Below are 22,080 nucleotides of genomic sequence, written 5' to 3' on the forward strand. Positions count from 1 at the left end.
CGGGGCAAGACGACAATCCCTAAGCACTCTCTCCCACCACAACCAAGAAACACCTTTTCCCCTAACATAAAATTAGCCAAGGCGCCTTTCCCTTAACAAATAAAAATTAGAAGAAAGAAATAGAAACGTTTATTATAGGCAACAGCACAAATGGGAACCGGTATTAGTCCACGGCCGGACTGGAGTGTCTACTGCAATACAAGGTTGTGCCATTCATTTTCCGTCTTCCATCCAGCGGCAGCCTCCGCCTTGAGGAGGATCTGCTGGTCAGTGATGCCTGTCCAAGAAGAAAATCTCCCTGGTTGGTCTGGGATAGATCGGAATGATGTTTAGGTCTGTAGGAAGATCTATGTGGTTTATGTAGCCTTGGCTTTTCGGCGTTGGGTCCCCCAAAGCAGTATGGAGATGGATAATGTGGTGAATCCCAGAATCCCAAAAAACATAAGCAGTGGGAAGGAGCCCTGTGAATAACAGACAAAACAAAAACCTCATACAGTGTTACACTAATGGCTACATCCTTCCTAACACCCAGTATACCTATCTCCTCATCCAGGGCAATTCTCTTAGAGTTTCCTTCTCTAGCTGATTTGCATCAGCTCCTGGTTTTAGGGCTCTTCTTTCAAGAGGTTCTTGTTCTATGTATTCTCTTATCACTAATTAGAAGGTCAAATTCCTCACCTGACGCATGCACTTGTAGCCATGAAAGCCATCAGCACAAATACACTGCAGGAGACCTGGACCATCAGGTGCACAAGATCCATTCTCAGGGCACATTTCTGGGAGCCAGAGAGAAACAAAATATCATTGGACCTCATTTAGGTATGTTTCTCAAGTATCTGCGGCAACTCAAATTCTCTCAAGTACTTCTAAGTCAAAGGTGGAAAAAAGATTATAAATAATCAGAATATAAGAAGAATAACAATAATAAAACATGTCTTAAGACTTTTTCTTTCCAAGGACTCAGAGCTTCAGAAACCTGAACAAAAGGCAATTAAACAACTTGACTGTCTTTCTGATTTAAAATGGAGACTACAAGGTATAAAAGGCAGTTCCTAGAAAAGAGCAGGTGAGATGGCATACCTACATCCCCAGTGCTGTTACAAAGGTTCCTTTGCCCTTGGCAGGTGTGGTTGTTTATATAAAATGTAACAGTATTCCAGGCATTAATACCCCCAGGACAGTTGACATCTTGTGGCAGAATCCTGGACACAACACAGGCAGTCACAATGTGCAGCCCGAAGTTGCTGAGCTCACTGCACTGTCCCTCTTTCCCCAACCCCTCATCCTTACTCACAGAGTCTGGAGCTGGGTAAAGCCCTGGAAAGTGTTGGCCAAGTCATCCTTGAGGGGGTTGGCCTGCAGGTCTCTGCAAAGTACACTCAATTAGCACAGTGCTCTAGGAAAATACCCTACTTCCATTCACACATCTTCCTGGACTGGTAATCCAGTTGTCTTTCTGCATTGCCCAAGCTTAGATATTCAAACATCTTTAAGAAGTCCATCTTCAAAGATTTCCCCATCAACCCTTCACCTTTTCGGAGGATAACTAACCACTTACATGATGATAGCAGTATGTGCCTGAGGAAAGTATGGACCAGGGTCCTTCAGAGAACAGTTCTGGAGATCCAGCCTGTGGAAATAATGAGCATAACTATGGGTTTCTGCTCGTTAGCCACGGTTAGCTAATACAATCCCTTTTTCAGCTAATAATAGTTGAGTACAGCTGTGTTCAGGGCCACAAACTAGGTGCTGTTGTAGATGTTTTAATCCTACATTGTCCAATTAGGTCACCACTAGCAACACGTAGCTACTTAAATTTTAAAAATTCAGTTCCTTATTTGCACTACCCCTATTTCAAGTGTTCAGTAACCACTAACATGCGGTTAGTAGCTACTGTATTGGAGAGTAGATATTGCCAATTTCTATACAGAAAGTTCTATTGGATAGTACTGTTCTAATCAGTATACCTGTGCATTTATGTATATACTGGAAGAAATTTCTTATCTAGATTAGTGAACATTGTGATGATTCTCAGACCTATAAAGGGCCTTCGAATGGAAAAAAATTTCAAGCCACATAAATGAAAATTTTTCCCAACTGCATTTTCTAACAGATTGGATGTAAACTGCTAGATGTGAAGGATCATGCCACATTTTTTTTTCTTCATTATCTATTGTTGTCTGTTCCTTTATTCTACAAATATTTACTGAGGGCCCACTAACTGAAAAACTGGCAGAATAAAAAACCTCAGTATCTTAGCTTTCAAATGGCTTACAATGTAGAACAAGATAATCACCAAAAAGAAAAACAATATAAACATTAATACAATATTAAAGAAATCACAGGACAATATATGAATAAATTTGAGTGGTACAGAGAGTAAGGATTAGAGGAAGTAAAAAAAAGATCTTACTCTGATATTTAGTAGTAGCATTCACAGACGTTGGAATTAAAGGATGTCCTAATTTGGTAGATGAAAGCAATTTCAGGTAAGGGGAGAGGCATGAACACAGAAATAAAGGTGGAATGCTTTTGGAGATAGAAAAATCTTGCTGAAGCCACACCATCTTGGAAGATTTGAGTAGGCAAATGATTGGAAATAACCCTAAGTTGGGTTGGACCACTCTATGGTGGTTCATGATTTGAACTTTACCCTGAGGGCAAAAGAGCTTTAATTTGAATTTTAAAGCCAGAGAGTAATAATAAATAAGATGTGGTTTCCAGAAAGTTTAGTTATAGAGAAGTATTTAGGTAGATTGGGGAAAGAGGAGAATGGAAGCAAGACATGACATTTTGAATTTGAAGTGAGGGTGCACTCAAGAGGAAATGTTTAATAGGAAGATAGTGGTACCCAAATTTCCTGAAACTTGGAGAGAGGTCAAAGGATACTCAAAGAAATCTAGTTTTGGGAGATACCTGCATGGTGGTTACACCTGAAGCCAAAGGAACAGGTGGATTCTCAACCATAAAGGGAAAAATGCAGGGACCAATCTGCATACGGGGATAGGAAGAGGAATTTGCATCAAAGATAAACATGAATTCCTCGAAATGGAAGAAAACCATATTAGCATGGTGTCTTGGAAGTTAAGGGGGTCATTTCACAGAGACACACGAAACAATTCAAACTCTTGTTGCTAATACACAAAAGAACAAAGCTTTTTAAAAAATGAAGCCACAGAAGGCTTTTAAAAATGGGCAAAGATTATGACTCTATGCAGTTTCAACCACGAAGCAGCACAGCACAGGGTTGTTTACCTAGCCAAAAATGCTCTAACAGATTTAAAAGTCTGAGAATCATGATTTAGATGCCTCCAAAATAGGCACCAGTATTTATTCCAAAAGCCTATCAGGTAAGCTTTTAACAATCTGGTTTGGGAACCGTTCCAGTAGCCAGGAATGTCTTCTCCTCCCTCACCCCAGGACGGTGCCCTTCTGATTCAGGCAGCAGCGGGCATGCAGCATTAGCCCTGGTGTCTGCTTACAATAATGGGCCACTTCTGACAAATTTCGAACAGTCCCTGGACACTGGATGCATATCTGCAGAAAAGAGAAAAATATTAAGACTCATCAAAGAAAACTATTTAAAAAAAAAAAAAAGAACACACAGGGATCAAGTTAACTCAGTACACTGCAGAAATTCTCTACCACAGAGTAGGGAAGGGTCCTACTTGGACCCTTTATCGAGTTTGACTAGGAGATCCACTTCCTCCCCTGGAGACAGGCCCCAAATGAACGCGCCAGAGCCTGTCTGTATCAGACCTCCCCCAGGGAAAGCTCTCATCTTTGATAATTTCTTTTCGAATATATTCCAGTGACTTTTCAGCCTGACAGACTCGGTTTGACCAGGTGTTAGAAGGGCTGCAGTTACACAAAGAACTCATCAAGCATTACGCAAAGTACACTACTGCCACCGCATGACATACCCGCATTTGTGAGTGGTGAGCTTGCAGAAGAGCCAGAGGACTCGTCAGTAGGAAGAACAACTCGGTTACTCAAAGATTAAAGAGCAACATCTGATTTCAAAGGTCTACGTTGCTAGGACGAGGGCTAGTGGGGTGGGGAACACCTGCCCAGCATGAGTACTCGGGAGCGGGAGCCGGCTAGGTTCCGGCTGGTGGGGAACTCGGGGACGGAATCGGAGCTGCGAGTCGCCAAGGCCAAGACGAAGGTGGGCGAGCGCGACCCACGCCCCACCAGCGACTCTGCTTCAGCCTGACCTCTAACTTGCCTCCGTACCTCGGGTAGCGCCAAAGCCCTATCCACGCCCAGACCGAGGAGCAAAGCCGCAGCCCAGGGTACGAAGCTCGGAGGACTGACGGACCCCCAACAGGCCATTTTTCACTCCCTTCGTCCTTCTCCGTGGCTCGCGATACTTGCAACTGTGGCCACGCCCCCGGGGCGTGGCCTAGTAGGCCCGGTGTGGGCGTTGGGTTGCCGCTGCATGAGGGGTTCAGCTCTTTCTTTGTACGTCCCAGTCGTCGTTATCGGGAACTGGCCGAACCCCTCACCTTCTCCCGCGCTAGCGAAGGACTTCCTGCCGCTGCGCTTTCAGCCCCAAGTTCCTCGCCCCCGGACAACGAGGTCGCGTCTCCGTAGCCGCTCAGGGCCACACCATCCGCCCTCAGTAAACATGGCGGTAAGGGGGCGGTAAGGGGGCGGGGTCCTGCTGTCACCCGGCCGGGGCGATGCAGGCCAGGCTTTCGCCAAGGCGGGACCCACGTGTGGAGACCCGGCAGGTGGGCCGGACGGAGGCGGCCCTGGAGGCTGTGGGCAGGCGCCGAGGGGCCTCGGAGAGTGGCGTTAGGGCGGGGTGGGGGGGTGCGGGGCGAGCCGGCCCCCCGGCTGGGGGTCCCCCGGCTTGGGGGCCCGGGAATATCTGAGGTGCAAGCCGCAAGGTGGTGGTAGTGGTTCCGCCACCTCACATGTGGAGGGGAGAAGGGAAGCCAGGAAGTAAAGAGCGTAAGGGTGATGAAGGAGCTAGGAGTGAAGGGCAAACCTCCGCGGGAGGAGACAAGCCTGGAGACGCCCCGGGAACTCTGCCCCTTCACTTCAGTCCTGATACCGCGCGGCGTCCGGAGCCCTGGCGGGGAGGTAAGGGTGGGAGAGACTCCTAGCTCCTCATCTCCTTTGCCTTCCCAGGAAGACGGAGCGATGCTGCTCTCAGGAAGGACGAAGGGACCTTCTTAGCCCTTGCTGAGCTACGGAGGTAAGGGGAAGTCGAGTGGTATCTGTCCTAGGGTGCCCGGGGCCCTGAGCGAAGGTGCCTGCAAGCCCCGCGCCCAGAGGGACCGAGTGCTGGCTTGGTTAGGACCATCCAAAAGCTCATGAGAGCTAACCAGAGCTCATCTTGAGTAGTCAGCGCAGGCTTCCCTTCTGCACGCCCCCAGGTTTCTGGAATCTCCAGAAATCTTACTTTCAGTTGGCCTGGCACATTTCGAAGGCATTGGTAGTTACTGGCATTTTAATGAGGGCTTCCAAAGCTTTTCAGACCTTGTCTAGGCACAAGGACGGATTTTGAAGGAACCTTTTTGGGATGGTTGGTTCTGCAGTGGCCACTTTGCTTCTTGTAGAAGTCAAAGCAAACCAGTGCGGTTGTGACCAAAGTGAGGGTTGAGGGGTATAGGGTGGTGGAGAGTGCGTCTCTTGCCTGTGTGTGTGGTAGATTCTTAAAAAAGGGTTTCAGCCAGCTATTTGTGCCTGTGTGTTAGTTTTAGTGAAGTAGCTCAGCTCTTACTTTGGCTCCCACTCTCTCAGAGACATTCAGGTCCATAGGCTTTAGCTCATTGCAGAGTTTTTAGAAAGCCACTCACTCTTCTGTTCTTAGAATCGGACAAACACTTTGTTACTGGGTCAGGTTTTTCCTGTCTTGCCTGGTTTTCGCTTTAGCTATCCAGGAGGGTTCTCTGCGGCTCATGCAGAAAAATTCTATCAAAAAACCCTGCCAGTTTGCCCCAGCAGTACAGGGTCTCCATTTCTGTAGGTCTGTTTCCAGGCCATACTGTGACTTTGTCTTCCTTCTTCCAACCTGTCTGTCTAACCCACTAACCTTTTACACGATACATCCTGATTTGCACACAGCAGATGTCTCTCCTCTTACACTCCAGTAGTTGCCATCACCTCTCTCATAGTAAAAATTTGCCAAAGAGGAATGAGAGCACTAGAGATGTTGCAATGTACAAAGGCCCAGGACATCTTTAGGTTAAACCAGAGTGGCCTGTTGGGAACATTGTTCTAGGGACTAACATTTGTGACACAGTAGAACATGTGATTTGAGAGTTGCGAACTCCATTTTCCCATCTTCATTGTCCTTAGGAGGCTCAGAGTTCAGGTTTGATCTGTGTGGGGCCCTATCTTGCCAGCTGGGCAACAGCTGCCCAAGAACAAAATGTGGGAGAGCCGGAAGAAAGCCAGGCTGAACTTCCTCCTAGTGGGTAAAAACAGAAGACCTATCTTACATTAATCTGTTTCTAAGTTAGTTGAAGTCTAATTTTGTTTCATGAATGAAATGACTGCAGTTAACATTTCTGTCCCTGCTCTGTCTGGGGGCAATAAGGCCCGCCCCTAGTGAGTCACCTATCATACTTGTAGATAGCATTGTTTTTTTCTCCCTTTGTATCATGCTGTGTAACCTTAAGCAAGTTATTTAACGTTTCTAAGCCTCAGTTTCCTTTAGAATTAGAGTGTTTGTGTCAAGTGCATACCCTGAGATGTGGTGTTTTGAAGGTGGTTACTTTTCACTATTTATCATTATGAGTGTTTATAAAGTGCTTAGCACACTGCTGGGTCATGTAGCAGGTGTTCAAAAAATGTTACCTATCACTATGTTAGGCTAAGTACATGACGTCTGGTATTTTTTTCTGCAATAAGTACCCCAGAAAATAGCCTCTAAAGACAATGTATGGAGAGTGGATGAATGGAGAACCACTAGATCTGAGTTAATCTAGCCCCTGACAATAGTCAGCTCTGTGGTTTTGGAAAGATCACTGGAGTCATCTGGGCTTCAGTATCTGTTGGTAAATGAGGGGGTTGTGACAGTGATCTCTTAAGATTTTTACAAGTTTTGGAATATGCTCCTGTCCTTGTTCTGAGGATAATGGTATATTGTTTGAGGATTAGTATTTCTTTTGCAGAAGTCAGAAAAGCAACTTCCCCATCTCTCAGCTCCTTTCCAGTTCCCTCTAGCACACAGTGCCAAGTGTAACTTACAGTGAAAGCATAATCCAGCTAGGAATGGTGTTGAATGTGAGTTCTCTGCTCCCCATTCTGGAGCCTCCAGGGCTGAACTGGTGTTTGGGGGCCATAGAGCGATAGGACCATTTGGATCACAGCAATTGGTTCCCTGACGGAGCCAGAACAAATAGCAGCTGAGCCTCATTCCACCCACCAATTCCTGATCTCACCTCAGCCACTTACAGAACCCAACTCTCAGCCTCTGCCCAGGTCCAGACACACAGCTTGTCCAGGCAGCTCTGCCTCAGAGCAGGGATTGCTTCTCCAGGTAGGTATCTGCCCCAGCAGGGCAGGACCACTCTTCTTGGCTGCTCCCCTTGCCCCAGCTCCCTGACTGGTGTGCTTCTCTCCCGACTGCACCTGTAGTCATAACTCTGAATCCCTGGCTCTGGCACATTGCCCTCTTACTTTTGAACCCCATGGCTCTCTTGGATCTGCTATTGACAGATAATTTCAGGTACAGGAACTGAGAGGTGGGTGGCAGGGCTTCTCTAGTGGTGTTGGAGAGAATGGAACAGTTGGCCTGGGGCTGCCTGGAATAGAGTTGGGGGCTGCCCTTGGAGGTGATCTCAGTGGGAATCAGTGCTGAGAAGGGTCGTGTTAGGAAGGTGACACTGGGGATCATGGGAGGTGGGGGTTTAGGCTAGGGGAAATACAGTAAGGCATGTTATCATTATTCTCTGTTTCTTCCCTGCTGGGCCGTGGCGCCAGTGGGCTTCCTGGCTTAGTACATGGAAGTGACTGGGTCTTTGCCTGCAAGTTAGGGCAGGAAAATCTGCTGAGAAGAAATAAAGGCTAGAGTTTATTTTTCTTCTGTTACTAGGGTGGATGCCTAAGAAGGTTCTTATATCTCACAGCTGTGCACACCCAAAAAGATCTTTCTCCCTTTCTCCTCTATCACATCTATATCAACACCTCCAGACCTTCAAGGGCTGCCACCCAGCTGGCTGGTCCAAGTTCCATGGGTGTAGGATGCATAGGCCTGAGGGTGGGTGGCCATGAGGGCCGGCTAGGCCTAACTAGAAGCTGATTCCTTTACAGCTCACCCAGGACAATGTCAGTTGGTGGAGAAGGAAGACTGTGAGACTGGCTGGGAACCAGGTTGTAGCCACTTGCCTGCCTCTGCCCAGCCAAGTGGCAGCCCAGAGCCCAGAGCATCAAGTGGCCATAGGTGACAGACACAGTGAAGATATGAGGGTGGGGGTGAGCACCTCGGCCTCCCTGCCTCCAGCCTCAGACACAAGCGTGGTCACATCTACTTTCTCCCTTGTGGACTATGTGGTCTTCATCCTGCTGCTGGTTCTCTCCCTTGCCATTGGGCTCTACCATGCCTGTCGTGGCTGGGGCCGGCACACCGTTAGCCAGCTGCTGATGGCAGACCGCAAAATGGGCTGCCTTCCTGTGGCACTGTCCCTGCTGGCCACCTTCCAGTCAGCGGTGGCCATCCTGGGTGTACCGTCAGAGATCTACCGATTTGGGACCCAGTACTGGTTCCTGGGCTGCTGCTATTTCCTGGGGCTGCTTATCCCTGCGCACATCTTCATCCCTGTCTTCTACCGCCTGCATCTCACCAGTGCCTATGAGGTGAGCCGGGAGAAAGGGAGGAGCACCAGGGGCAAGATAGGGAGGAAGGACTGGTTACATATGAGCACCTGGGCCCCAAGATCTCCTCTGCCTAATGGGAGTGACAGGTAACACTTCCTGTGTTCCAAGTTCCTCTTGGGTGAGGTCAGGCGGGGATGGAGTCGGGAGGAGGGTGCTGTGCTGAGAGGGGCCCAGAGTGAATAGGAGTTGGATATTCCCTTGTGTTCCTGGGCCTCTTGAGGAAAGCTGTGTGTGAATTGTAGGGGGTGGACTGGGAAGAATACCTTTTTTTTTTTTAACTTATACTCCTATCTAGTACCTGGAACTCCGATTCAATAAAGCTGTGCGGGTTTGTGGGACAGTGACCTTCATCTTTCAGATGGTAAGTAGAGTGAGGATAAAAATGGAGCCTAAGACATGGCAGGGGCACCCAGACTCAGTCATGCTGAAGCAGCTGGAGCCTTCTCTGCTCTCAAACTGCAGGATTGAAATTCCTGCCAGCATCAGTGTCACTGAAGCCCCCGCAGGCATCCTACTTCCCATTTCTTCTGGTTCCAGCACAGATATTGTGGTCCTAGCAAGCCAAAATTTGGAAGCAGGGAGAGGGAAGTGGGCCTGGGTGAAGAAAAGCTCTTGGGATATTGGAGCTGAGACCCACCGCTCCTGCGCTCTGCCCGCCCTTGTCTCCTCGTCCCCTCGTCCCCTCACTGTTGCTTTTCCCTCTCCTACAGGTGATCTACATGGGGGTTGTGCTCTATGCACCTTCCCTGGCCCTCAATGCGGGTGAGAGTCACAGCCCCTGGCTCCCAGCTGGCTGGCTGGGGAACACCCTCGGGAGGGGCAGGTGGAGGAGAGTGCAAGAAAGAACCTGGCCTCAGCGCGGGAGTTATTTTTACCTCATGGGCCCTTAGCCGGCCTTTACCAGAGGTGGAAGCAGGCCTGGTTCATTCTCACTTGAAAGCAAATCAAACATTACCATGCCCCATCTGAACTGGTTAATCAGCACCTTTTGGTTGAGCTCTACATCTTTTCTGGTTGTGGTAAATGATTTATTTTATCATTAATGATCAGATGCTTTATATTTTACTAGGGCTTCTCTGGCTTCTCTGCTGGGAAACCCTCTTCTAGAGACAGGAATGTGATTTTTATCTGTTTACAGTAACTGGCTTTGATCTGTGGCTGTCTGTGCTGACCCTAGGCATTGTCTGTGCTGTCTACACTGCTCTGGTAAGTGCAGTCAGTCGTAGGAGAGGAAGGAGAAAAGATGAAATAAAGATGGGAGGTGGAAGGAAAAGAAGGGCTGAGATAAGAATATAGCTGAGGAGCTGGGATGCTAGGGTGGGATTAAATGGGGATTGTGGTGGGGGCTGGAATGGGGGAGGGGAGGTTGCTGTGGGGATGGGATTGGGGAGAGGGGCTGGCACATGAAGGTAGGAGATGGGGTGGGAATGATGTCAGCTGGGTCTCAGCAGTTACGGTCCTGGTGCTAGGCGAGCAGTGCCCTTGCCGGGAGTGTGTTCTTACTGGCAGATGGGTTTAGAGACATCCTTAGCAGGTGCGCTGTCTGTTCCCTGCAGGGTGGGCTGAAGGCAGTCATCTGGACAGATGTGTTCCAGACACTGGTCATGTTCCTAGGGCAGCTGGCCGTCATCATCATGGGGTCGGTCAAGGTGGGCGGCTTGGGGCGTGTGTGGGATGTGGCTTCCCAGCATGGCCTCATCTCTGGGTTTGAGTAAGTACACCCCTTCCCCTGCCTGGGGTCTGTAGTGCTTGAGAGCTGGGCCCATCCTCAAGCCTGAGCTCAGGGCTCTGGTGAGTGGAGGGCAACCTGTGAAGCCTTAGGTACAGCACTGAGACCAGTAGGAAGCTATGATCTGTCCTCAGGGGTCCACCTGGTGGCTAAGGAGGATCAGGATGTTTTTGATACCCAGGATGAGGGTGTGGGTTGGAGGGATGGAAATGTCCTCTAGCTTTCTGCATGGTCTCTTGAGTCCACACAGTTCTTGCCTTCAGTATTTCCTTGGCCCTTGTGGTGGGGTCTCCTCTCTCTTGCCCTCTGACCCCTGTTATAGGAGGCTAGGAATGTTGAATCTCTGTCTGGGGCAGTGGCACAGTGACCAGTTGGTGTCTGTTACAGACTGGATCCAGACCCTTTTGTGCGGCACACTTTCTGGACCTTGGCCTTTGGTGGTGTCTTCATGATGCTCTCCTTGTATGGCGTGAACCAGGCCCAGGTGCAGCGCTACCTCAGTGCCCGCACGGAGAAGGCTGCTGTGCTGTGAGTGTAGGGGCAGGAACACTGGGAAGCAAGACTGGGGGAAGGGAGGGGCCCTGCTTCCATGAGGGCAGGATTCCAGAGCACCCCCCCCCACCCACTGGGGTCAGGATGTGAATCTGCTTTTTGGGGCTTGGGGAAGTGCTTGAGGGTGTCTATTGATAGCCTCTCTCCCACTGGCCTGTTTTACAGCTCCTGCTACGCAGTCTTCCCTTGCCAGCAGGTGGCCCTCTGCATGGGCTGCCTCATTGGCCTGGTCATGTTTGCCTACTACCGGGAGTATCCCATGAGCACCCAGCAGAGTCAAGCAGCCCCTGACCAGGTGAGAAGACCTCCTTGGTCCCATCCTGTGTCCATGAAGGGCTAACCTAGGCCCCCCAAAAGGGGTGTCTGGGTAGTTGCACAAAGGACTCCCGCCTTTGGATTGATGTGAAATGGATGTAAAATCCTTTCCCATTCTGGGGTACTAGCAGTCTAGCACGTGAGGACCCCAGCCTAGGCTCACCCTTGTGGCTTGGGACCTACCTTTATTGACTCACTGCTGTGAACCACATGCTTTGCTGGGAGCTGTCACACACCTGGTCTCATCTAACCCTCCCCAGACGAGGCTCAGCAAGGTTGTGTTTGCTTTCCAGAGCCCATTTTCTCTCCACTTACTGTGGGTCACCCTCAGCACATGGCCCATTCCTCATGCACCCAGTCTCCACAGACTGTGACTGGGGCAAAGGAAGTGGGGCTTTGCTTTGGGGAAGGGCTCCCCTCTGAAGAGAGCTTTGCACTTGTGCTCTGTCTGCAGTTCACCCTGTACTTTGTGATAGATCTCCTGAAAGGCCAGCCGGGCCTGCCTGGGCTCTTTGTTGCCTGCCTCTTCAGTGGCTCCCTCAGGTACCCTTTTTGACCATTTCCCTCATGCTTGGCGCAGCTGAGCCCTACTTGGTACAAGGTCAGGTGGAGGAGGGGATCCCCGTGAGTTTGTTGTTGTGCCTGTCCACCTGTAGATGACAGAGGACAGCTCACCTGTGTAGGACAGGGCGTATCTCTCCCGAGACCCCCCCTTTTGGGTGAGGGATACTTCTACAATACCAGGAATGGATCTACTTAAAACCTGTACCCCACTCAGGAAAGGACAGGTGAGGGTGGCTTTTTGGCTACACTCATCATTTCCTACCTGAGGGCACTAGTTCCACAATAGAAAACTTTGTTAGTTTTGCCTCCCTCCACTCCCAGACTCAGTGCAGCTTGTCTTTCTCTTTCTCCTTTCAGCACCATATCCTCTGCTTTTAATTCATTGGCAACAGTTACAATGGAAGACCTGATCCGGCCCTGGTTCCCTCGGTTCTCTGAAGTTCACGCCACCATGCTTTCCAGAATTCTTGGTGGGCTTGTGCTTCCTCGTCTCTTCAGTCAGGCTCTAAGACACGCCCTCAGCACTGTCGTCAGTTTGCTTTAAAGCATCAGCTTTGGCCTGGGCTCAGCGCTTGCCGATTGAATCGCATGATCTTGTTTACGTCTCAGGGATTTTCTGGGGAGGTCTCTGACTCACATAGGCCTGGAGAGAGGGTGGGAGGGACCTGGAGCTGGGGCACGAAGTAATATAGGCCCTGCTTCCAGGGACACACTTTGGCTGGAGAAGGACCTTTGCTCAACTTTTATACCTTTTTATTGTGTGGATTCACATCTGCTTGTTTCTTCCCTTCCTTTCTCGCAGCTTTTGGCTATGGGCTGCTTTGTCTGGGAATGGCCTTTATTTCCTCCCAGATGGGACCTGTGCTACAGGTAAGGACTATGGAGAGAAGAAAGCAGTTTTTAAGGGAGAAAAGGAGCTGACTGAAATGGGAAGTTGAGGAATACAGCCACTGTGAAAGGAATGACATGGGGGCAGGTGTCACAGCCGCTCCCCCTTTGGTGGACCACCTTTAGTTGTGAACAGATTCTCAAGTAGCCAAGAGCCCCAGGGTCATTCCTGGAACATTATCTAAGGATCAGCCTCAGGAGAACCCAAAGCACATTCCCTTAAACATTACCACTGTCTGGAATCCTGTGTTCTGATGCTTCCAAGCAGAAGACACAGATCTGACGGGGGCTTTGGGGCAACAGTGTGTAGCTGTGCTTTACGTTGGTGAGGCTACTGGTATCTAAGTCTGTGTGTTCTTTTTCCCTTATTTTTTCGACACTGTCCTCTGCAGGCAGCAATCAGCATCTTTGGCATGGTTGGGGGGCCGCTGCTCGGACTCTTCTGCCTTGGGATGTTCTTTCCTTGTGCAAACCCTCCAGTGAGTGACCCACCTGGCTCCACAGTCATGGGGAATGGCACAGCAAGGCTATCACCAGGGATGCCGGGAACTGGCAGGCGGGTTTGTTGGGTTGGCATGGCGACAGGAGAGTGTGTTCTCTGGGCAGGGTGCCATTGTGGGCTTGTTGGCTGGACTCATCATGGCCTTCTGGATCGGCATTGGGAGCATAGTGACCAGTATGGGCTCCAGCACGGCACCTTCTCCGCTTAATGGGTCCAGCTTTTCCCTGCCTAGCAATCTGACCGCTGTCACCATGACCACATTGATGCCCTCGATCACCCTCTCCAAGTGAGTTAGGGCTCACTTACTTTCTCCTTGGGAAGAATAGCTCATTTGGTGGTGGGGCGGGTGCAGGGTTTCCCAGGGGCCTTTCTAGGGATGGGCCACCAGAGGTCGCAGCGGCCTTGCTAGGGATGGGTCACCAGGGGTCACAGGGAAATATTGGATGCTGGGTCCCAAGACCTTAGGACTGTGCAGGTCGGTGGAGCCAGGTGCCCGAGGAGTGCCCTATCAATGAATTGTTAATTGTCCTCACTCCTCTGCTCTCCACAGGCCCACAGGGCTACAGCGGCTCTATTCCCTGTCATATTTATGGTACAGCGCTCACAACTCCACCACAGTCATTGTGGTGGGCCTGACTGCCAGTCTGCTCACTGGTGAGGGGGTGTGAGATGGGTGCACAATGAAATAGGATGGGCTGGGGAGGGTGCTCAGGAAATACGGAGTCTGGGGCTCAGGGAATTCCGGGCTCCTGAGTGTGTCTATAACAGTCAGGCTTCTTGCCTGAGCTCTGGGAGGTGGGCAGGGTCGGGGGCTCTGTGGCCCAAGACCAGACAGCTTGCTGGGTGTGCCCTGCTTCCCCGGTAGGAGATTCAAGTCCCTTTGCCTTCAGGGGGAATGCGGGGCCGGACCCTGAACCCTCGGACCATTTACCCCGTGTTGCCCAGACTCCGTGCCCTCCTGCCCCTGTCCTGGCAGAAGCGACTTCACTGCAAAAGCTACAGCCAGGTAGCGCCTCCTGGCCCACATGGCCCCTCCTCTCCCCTCTCCAGGCTGCTTACTGCCAGACCTTCCAGGTTCCCTCCACCCCTTTCCTTTCTCCTCCCCCAGCACCCCTTTCTCTGATAATCCCCGTGAGCCGTGAGCCTGCACCGTCCCACGTAGCTGCCAGCCCCTCCCCACGGGCAGTGCTGGCTTGGTGGGCAGAGGGGTCTCAGCCAGGAGAGGGAGAAGCTCAGGGCTGCTGGCCTCCACCCGCCCCTCACCCCAGGCTGTGCTCCCTGCCTCCCTGCCCCCTGCCGAGCTGCCTTCTAGCCGGGATCAAAGCCGGCCTTTCACCTTGTCTGCACAGTCCCTTCACCACCCTTTGGCTGCTGTTCAACCCGCCAGCTCCCTTTGCTCTGTGTTCCCCAGGAGCTGTCCGTGGACACCACCACGTTTCCTGAGAAGATGAGAAACGGGATGCTGGGGGGCAGCAGTGACAAGGAAGCCATGGTGGTGCCTGAGGCAGCTGCAGCCTGCCAGGGGGAGAGCAGCCCCACCTTCATCGTCCAGGAGACCTCACTGTGATGCCGACTCGGGGCCCAGGCCTGTGATACGGGGATGAGTTTCTTGATGTGTTCTGTGGAGACAGTGGATGGTCTAGCCCACACCAAAGGTCCTTGTTCCTAGGGATCTGCACTGCAGTAGAAACTGTCATGTAGTGGGACTTGCGAGGGTAGGATGGGGTTTCCCTTATCCCTTGCCAGACTGTTTTCTAGAGGATGAGGATTGCAGGGGACAGGATTTTGCCAGAAAAGGGGATAGAAGCAAAACCTCTTGAAAAAGGATAATAGCTTCAGATCCATTGTTACCAGGCTCCTTTGAAATGAATAGAAACAGCAGTGCTGGTTATAACTGCTCTGGGGCATGATTTGGCAAGATTGACCACCTCTACCCTAAAACTCAAAGCTGCCTCGGGCAGCTACTGCTTCTCTTGCAGTCCCTTCTAAACCTGGATTCTGTCCACCAGAGGGGCCCTCTGACTCCTTACAGGTTGTCTGACATCCAGGCTCTTCTCATTCTTGCCTGTCTACCTCCAGTCTTGAGAGGGAGGTCTTGGTGTCCCTGAGAGACCCCTCGGAATAGACGGGTACATCCATCTCCTTTGTGTAGGGTAGGGAAGCTTTTCACTTCACTGCCCTCCCCCTCTCCCTCTGTAAGGGGCACCTGGGGGTGGGGCATATTTTGGGCCAAGAAACCAGGGCATGACCAGCCCCACTGTGGAGTGTGCCGTCCCTCTCAGTCCCAAGGCACACCACCCTAGTGTCATCGTGTCATTCACGTTCCTGTTGCCTTTTGGAGTTTCTTTCCCACATGTCTTTGTTCCTAGGGAATAAAAACTGCCATTGGGCCTAGAGTCTGGGCTCCTGTGCCGTCTGCAGCTGCTCTTGTCCATCCCAGCCCCAGCCCTGGTGAGGATGAAGAGCCCCCTGCTGTGCACACGTCTCCTGCTGAGGACAGACAGAGGGGACCAGCACCAGCTCTTTGAGGTTTCAGGATTGGGCAGCCGGCATGTCTGCAGGGGGCAGAATTGTCCTCATCAGGGTGCAGGATGCACACTGCTGCGTCTCATCATGTGGCACTGTCTGTCTCCTGTCTTGCCTTATCCTTGACCAGAACAATCATTGCTACTCTGAGCCTTTTACTTCTGGGGCTGGAGGAAGAATCTGCTATTTGGCTTTAAAAATAGAACATTCAAGCTGGACTTTTATGGTCTTGTGAATAACGCTGTGCTCATGCTCACCAACACCTGGTCTCTGCCCCTGCCTGGCCCCATCCAGCTGCCCAGAACAGCCCTCTCCGGGCCCCTGAGCAGAGACTTGGTCCCAGGCCAATCTGTGGACCATCCCAGAAAATGCCATGTTGACTCTGCCCTGAGGTCTGCCCTTCTCTCGACGGCTCCTGCACCTGGGGGCTGAGGCGGCAGTGCACCTGGCTAACTACGCCATCTACCAAGGGCCAGACATCTAGACCTAACCTGGCTGTCATTTGTTCATCCTTCATCATACTCATCCATCACTTCCCACAGGCAAGGGCCTTACTTGGGCCATTTTGCAGCTAAGGAAATGGTTGTGCCACCCCAGGACCTTGCACCAGGTGCCACCATCATTTCAGAGTTGCCTCATTGAGTCTCAAATTCTTGCATTTTAGTTAATGTTTGTACAGAAAAAGGGAAAAACCACAGGACTCAAAATTTCCAAGAAGTAATGATATTTAAAGTATGATAAAGACTTGGTTTTCCAGTGCATGTCTGTGTGTGTCCCACATGGAGAATCAGAACCCAGACAGAATGAAGAGGGCCTCTGCACATGTGAGCAGCCCAACTTGGGCAGTCAGAGCCTGAGGGCAGTGAGGAGGGCGTCCCTATAGGAGGAAGACCTGTGGTATGGTGGGAGGGAGCCCAAATAGGGTGAGGAGAGGTCACCCACCATGGGGGCAGCCTTGGTGGGGGGCATCAGCCTAGATGGGGTGATAAGGACATCCACATAGGGGCCAGACAGTGCAGTTGCAGAGCCTGAGGGGGGTGAGGGGGGCATATTTGCAAGAGATGGTGATAGTACTTTGACTACATACAGAGATAATCAAATCAGCATGTTAAGGATAGTGTGAAGCATGTTTCTCACTATTGGAGAAGGGTGTTGCTTGCATGGAAAGGAAGAAAGCAAGCCAGTGTTTTAGTGACCCACAAATAGTTGGAAGGATTTTCCTCCAACTGGCAAAAATGGTCAGATGAACTCAAGACCCTGTACACTACTGTCCCAGTCATGGAGTCATCTGCTTTCTGCTGTTAGATGGAGGGAAGGCAGGGCTGGCTGCTGGGACTGCAGGCTGTTAGATCCCTTATTTTCCACAGGAATAATATATACAAATGTATAAAATTAAAAGTCATGGATTTCTAGATTTGGCAATAAATTAACTGTTTGCTATTAGAAAAGATAAAATAGCATGGTATAATTAAAAATAAAGGGAAAAATAAAAAATAAAGGGAAAAAATTGCCATGCAAATGATGAAAGCAAAAATGGTAGCAGTCATATCAAACTTCAATAGTATATCAACAGCATTCAAGGCAGAAAGCTTTAAAACAGGCCCAAAATGGTATTTCATGTTGTTTAAAACAAAATACTGGATTTGCAGAAATTTTACCAAAGACTGGTAAAATATCTGGGCCAGTGTTCTTGTTTAAAGTAATTATAATCTGAATGAAATGTTTTTAAGAACTTAAAATCATTATACAGCTAGTAAGGGTAAGAATTCATTGGGCTGCCATCTAAGTGAGGGCAGGAATCCAGAGGAGTAAGCAGAAGCATGAGGCTACTCGTGTCCTGAGGGCAACTGCAGATGTGTATGAGACTGAGCTTCAGTTTTGACAGCTGCAAATTTGACAGAAGTCTAGCCCAGGGGATGCCCAGCAGGTGGAGACTGAAAGGATGCCTTCCCTTCAGAAAGCTGGGACCCAAAAGGATGACACCCACAGGCCCCAGGGATTGCAAGGAGAGTTGCTTTAGAGCCACGCAGAGCAGTGAAAGAAATCTGTGGAAAATCACAAATCAGTTCTCATGTGGACTTGCAGCCCAATTTCACATTGCTCAACAAACCAAAATTTGGTACTTTGAAAAGAATAATAAAATTCCCCAGCTTTGGCAAAAATGGTTAAGAAAAAAGAAAGGCACAAATAACAAAGGGTACATAATTACAGATATTGTCAACATTAAAATGATAGTAAAGATACTAACTTTAGGCCAATAAATTTGAAACTTTAGATAAAATGGACAAATTACTAGAAAAATATCACTCACTAAAACAGACTAAGAAAACAGTAAAATAGTCCTATTCCCATTAAAGAAAGAAAATAGTAGTTTTAAAAAAAAAACATCTTGGAAGAATGTATTTGTAAATGACATATCTGACAAGGGGTTAACATCCAAAATATATAAAGAACTCACATGCCTCAACACCTGAAAAGCAAATAACCCTATTAAAAAATGGGCAGAGGATATGAACAGACACTTCTCCAAAGAAGAAGTTCAGATGACCAACAGGCACATGAAAAGAGGCTCCACATCACTAATCATCAGGGAAATGCAAATTAAAACCACAATGAGCTATCACCTCACCAGTTAGGATGGCCAACATTGAAAAGACTAGGAACAACAAATGCTGGTGAGGATGCAGAGAAAGGGGAACCCTCCTACACTGCTGGTGGGAATGTAAATTAGTTCAACCATTGTAGAAAGCAATACGGAGGTTTCTCAAAAAACTAAAAATAGAAATACTATTTGACCTGGGAATTCCACTCCTAGAAATTTACCTGAAGAATTTCTCAGATTCAAAAAACATATGCACCCCTATGTTTATTGCAGCACTATTTATAATAGCCAAGATATGGAAGCAACCTACATGTCTATCAGTAGATGAATGGATAAAGATGTGATACATACAATGGAATACTATTCAGCCATAAGAAAGAAACAAATCCTACTATTTGCAACAACATGGATGGAGCTGGAGGGTATTATGCTCAGGGATATAAGCCAGGTGGAGAAAGACAAGTACCAAATGATTTCCCTCATTTGTGGAGTATAACAATGAATCAAAACTGAAGGAATAAAACAGCAACAGACTCACAGATTCCAAAAAGGGACTAGCAGTTACCAAAGGGGAGAGGTGGGGGAGGGAGAAGGGATTGAGGGGTATTATGATTGGCACACATAGTGTGGGGGGAATCACGGGGAAGACAGTGTAGCACAGAGAAGGCAAATAGTGACTCTGTGGCATCTTATACTGCTGGGCAGTGGCTGCAATGGGGTATGGGAGGGGACCCGATAATATGGGTGAATGTAGTAGCCACATTGTTTTTTCAAGTGAAACCTTCGTAAGAGTGTATATCAATAATACCTTAATAAAAACAACAACAAAAAAGCCCCAGTTTACTGTGAGGAAAATCCCAGGCCCATATGGCTTCACTGTTGTGTTCTAATCTTTCAAGGAATAAATAATTTTATACCAGTGATTCCAGGGTATAGATGAAGAGGGAAACTTCCTGAATGCATTTTGTATTTACCAGCAAGAAGCATATAAAGTATGAAAATTTCCATATATCTTTTTTAATATAATCAATCTAATACTACACCAGATAAAGACAGCATAAGAAGAGTGGATCAATATTACTCATGAACATAGATGCAAAGTCATAGAATATTAGTGAACTGAATTCAGCAATGTATATAAAAAAGACTTTCATCTTGGAGTTTCTCTCAGAACTGAGGGGTTGCTCTAACACTAGAAACTCAATATCATCCTAATGTTGACAGACTAAAGCAAGAATCTCAATATTATCTCAATAGGTGCAGAAAAGGTGTTTCATAAAATTCAATGTTCATTTATGAGAAAAGCTAGCACTGGGAGAACTTCCTGACCTGGTTAAGGTTGTCTATGAAACATTGCAAAGCTAACAAAGCTGTAATCAAAGGTAAAATAATTTAATTCTTTTAACTATAGAGTTTTTTTAAAAGTAAACAGTGGTGGGGAATGGTGAAGTGTTGAAAGCTCTGTCTTTGAGATCAGAAACAAGAAAAGGATGGCTGCCCTTACAATTTAATTTCATCATTGTACTTGATCTAGTTAGCACAGTCACACAAAAGCTCAAAACAAAGGAAAAAGTGATGAATTTCTATTAAAATTAAAAACTTCATTTAAAGAAAGTCACCATCAAAAGGTGAAAAAGACAGCATACCAAAAGAGAAACTATTTGGGACACACATAACCAACTTCAAAAACACTTGACACAAAGAACTCCTAAGAATTAATGTGAAAAAGGAAACTCATCCAATTAAAAACAGAGATTTTTTTTCTTGTTATTTTTTAATTTTCTAAAAATTGTGGAAAGATTTGAATTGACATTTACAAAAGAGGAAATCCAAATGGTCTATAAATATGTAAAAAGGAATTTAATCTTATTAGTAGTCAGAGATATGCCAATTAAAACCAGAACAAGTACAATTATATACTTAACCAGATTGGCCAAAAATGACTCCAAATATCCGGCCACTGACTCGCTTCATGCTAAGGTGGCTACAGTTTAACTCATCATTGCTTTTGTACCATCAGTGCAAATGTCCACAAGGTGAAAGGGCAAATTACATCTTAGTATTATCAGTATTATCATAAAAGAAAACAGTCTTAACTGCAGTGACTCCTTGAAAAGGTCCCTAGGGGTTCACGGACCACACCTGAAAACTGCTACTTTCCTAGCAACATAATAACCCCAAACTGGAGACAACCCAAAGTCCATAAAAACCAGTGTTACATTTTTACAGGAATGCTGCAGCAAAGACAAAAAATTAACCACAACCACATACATCAAGCTTAAGTGTTGATCAAAGGAAAGCAAGTCATAGAAGAAGGCACTGATTCCATTTGTTAAAGTTCAAAACAGGAAAAAAAAGAAAAGCTCTATAGTTTATAGATACATACAAAGGTGATAAAGAAAAGCAAGGGACTGATTGACCCTAAAGCCAGGAGAGTGCTTACCTTCAGGAAAGAGGGTGGGGATGTGATCAGGGAAGATCCTTGCAGGTACCTGCCATGTTCTATTCTTCACTGGCTGGAAATATCATAAAAATCCACTTTAAATATTACAAATATGTCTCATATGCTCTGTGTATTTCACAATAAAGAATTTTTAATCTATTAATACCATATGATGATCATGACATAGCTTTCATTTCCAACATATTATTAAAAAGAAAGCAAGTTGCAGAATAATATGTAATATGCTACCATTTGTGGTAAAAAATCATGCAGAAAAGAATGCAGGAATACTTGTTTGTAAAATGCACAGATTATCTCTGTGCATTGTATAGAAGAAAATAACAATGATGAGGGGAGCCTTCTTCCTGTGAGAGGGGACCAGATTATAGGGAGATAGAGGTGGGGGGTAAGGCTTATCTCTCATCTCTGTACACTTTTCAAATATATTTTGATTTTGAACAATTCATGTACCACCAACTCCAAAATATTTTGAAAGCCCTATACATCTGGAAATTTAAAAAATATTCTAAATAAACCTGTACTATAGATAAAAAATCATACCAGAAATTATAAACCATTTAGAAATGTATTGCAACTAGAGCATTACATAGCAAAAACTGGCTTTAAGCAGTAATCTTTTGAATGTTGTATGATCTGATGGGCATAAAAATCTCATTTAATTTGGTTTTCTTGATTTCTATTGAGTCTGAGCACCTTTCCTTTTTCTCTTTCTTTTCTTTTCATCATTTCTTTCTCCTTCTCCTGCCCTGTACTTCTCCTCTTTGTCTTGCTCCTCCTCCTCTTTCTTCTTTGGTTTGGATTTTTCTGTGCGTTTTGAGGTCATATCTTTTGTCAGTTTAAATAATTGCTGTCAGAATTCATTGATATCAGTGCAACAATTTTTTTCTCCCACACTTTCCCTTTCCTTTTACTTGTTATTATAGCATTTCTTTAAACAAATGCTTTAAATTTTGTGATCACAAAACTCTTTTTTATGGCTTCTGGGTTTTGTATCTTATTTAGGAAGGTATTCTTCACCCCAAAATAATTTTAAAAAACAGTTTAAAAACCTTTAAAATATATATTTTTAAAAGTTTAGCTCTCTGCACCATCTGTGATGCTAT

The 22,080-nt window shown here is 47.4% G+C and overlaps 2 protein-coding genes across 16 annotated transcripts in view; one reads left to right on the forward strand and one right to left on the reverse strand.

Moving 5' to 3' along the window:
* Positions 1–112: 112 nt before the first annotated feature.
* On the reverse strand, positions 113–4,527 carry ATRAID (all-trans retinoic acid induced differentiation factor). The gene is made up of 7 exons (XM_036903484.2): positions 4,237–4,527; positions 3,416–3,537; positions 1,559–1,630; positions 1,295–1,366; positions 1,081–1,202; positions 679–776; positions 113–461 (listed from the first exon to the last, which is right to left on the reverse strand). The coding sequence occupies exons 1-7, from the start codon at positions 4,333–4,335 to the stop codon at positions 357–359; spliced, it is 690 nt and encodes a 229-aa protein (XP_036759379.2). The 5' UTR covers positions 4,336–4,527; the 3' UTR covers positions 113–356.
* Positions 4,497–22,080, forward strand: part of SLC5A6 (solute carrier family 5 member 6) — a 40,372-nt gene continuing 22,788 nt past the window's right edge. The window contains exons 1-18 of one of the 15 annotated variants that reach the window (XM_036903481.2): positions 4,512–4,581; positions 5,140–5,206; positions 7,430–7,498; positions 8,272–8,814; positions 9,131–9,196; positions 9,546–9,597; positions 9,974–10,041; positions 10,392–10,546; positions 10,952–11,092; positions 11,282–11,411; positions 11,886–11,974; positions 12,353–12,465; positions 12,798–12,865; positions 13,276–13,362; positions 13,490–13,671; positions 13,936–14,039; positions 14,276–14,391; positions 14,797–16,670. In XM_036903481.2, the coding sequence (XP_036759376.2) occupies positions 8,422–8,814; positions 9,131–9,196; positions 9,546–9,597; positions 9,974–10,041; positions 10,392–10,546; positions 10,952–11,092; positions 11,282–11,411; positions 11,886–11,974; positions 12,353–12,465; positions 12,798–12,865; positions 13,276–13,362; positions 13,490–13,671; positions 13,936–14,039; positions 14,276–14,391; positions 14,797–14,952 (1,920 nt within the window). In that variant the 5' untranslated portion in view covers positions 4,512–4,581; positions 5,140–5,206; positions 7,430–7,498; positions 8,272–8,421 and the 3' untranslated portion in view covers positions 14,953–16,670. Of the gene's footprint in view, positions 4,637–4,689; positions 4,737–4,918; positions 5,207–7,130; positions 7,243–7,269; positions 7,499–8,271; positions 8,815–9,130; positions 9,197–9,545; positions 9,598–9,973; positions 10,042–10,391; positions 10,547–10,951; positions 11,093–11,281; positions 11,412–11,885; positions 11,975–12,352; positions 12,466–12,797; positions 12,866–13,275; positions 13,363–13,489; positions 13,672–13,935; positions 14,040–14,275; positions 14,392–14,796; positions 16,671–22,080 lie in introns of those variants that run through there. The other 14 variants (XM_057497339.1, XM_036903480.2, XM_036903473.2 and 11 more) reach the window with 14 other exon arrangements.

Source organism: Manis pentadactyla, chromosome 2 (genome assembly GCF_030020395.1).
Source record: "Manis pentadactyla isolate mManPen7 chromosome 2, mManPen7.hap1, whole genome shotgun sequence".
In the NCBI taxonomy this organism is placed as follows: Eukaryota; Metazoa; Chordata; class Mammalia; order Pholidota; family Manidae; genus Manis; species Manis pentadactyla.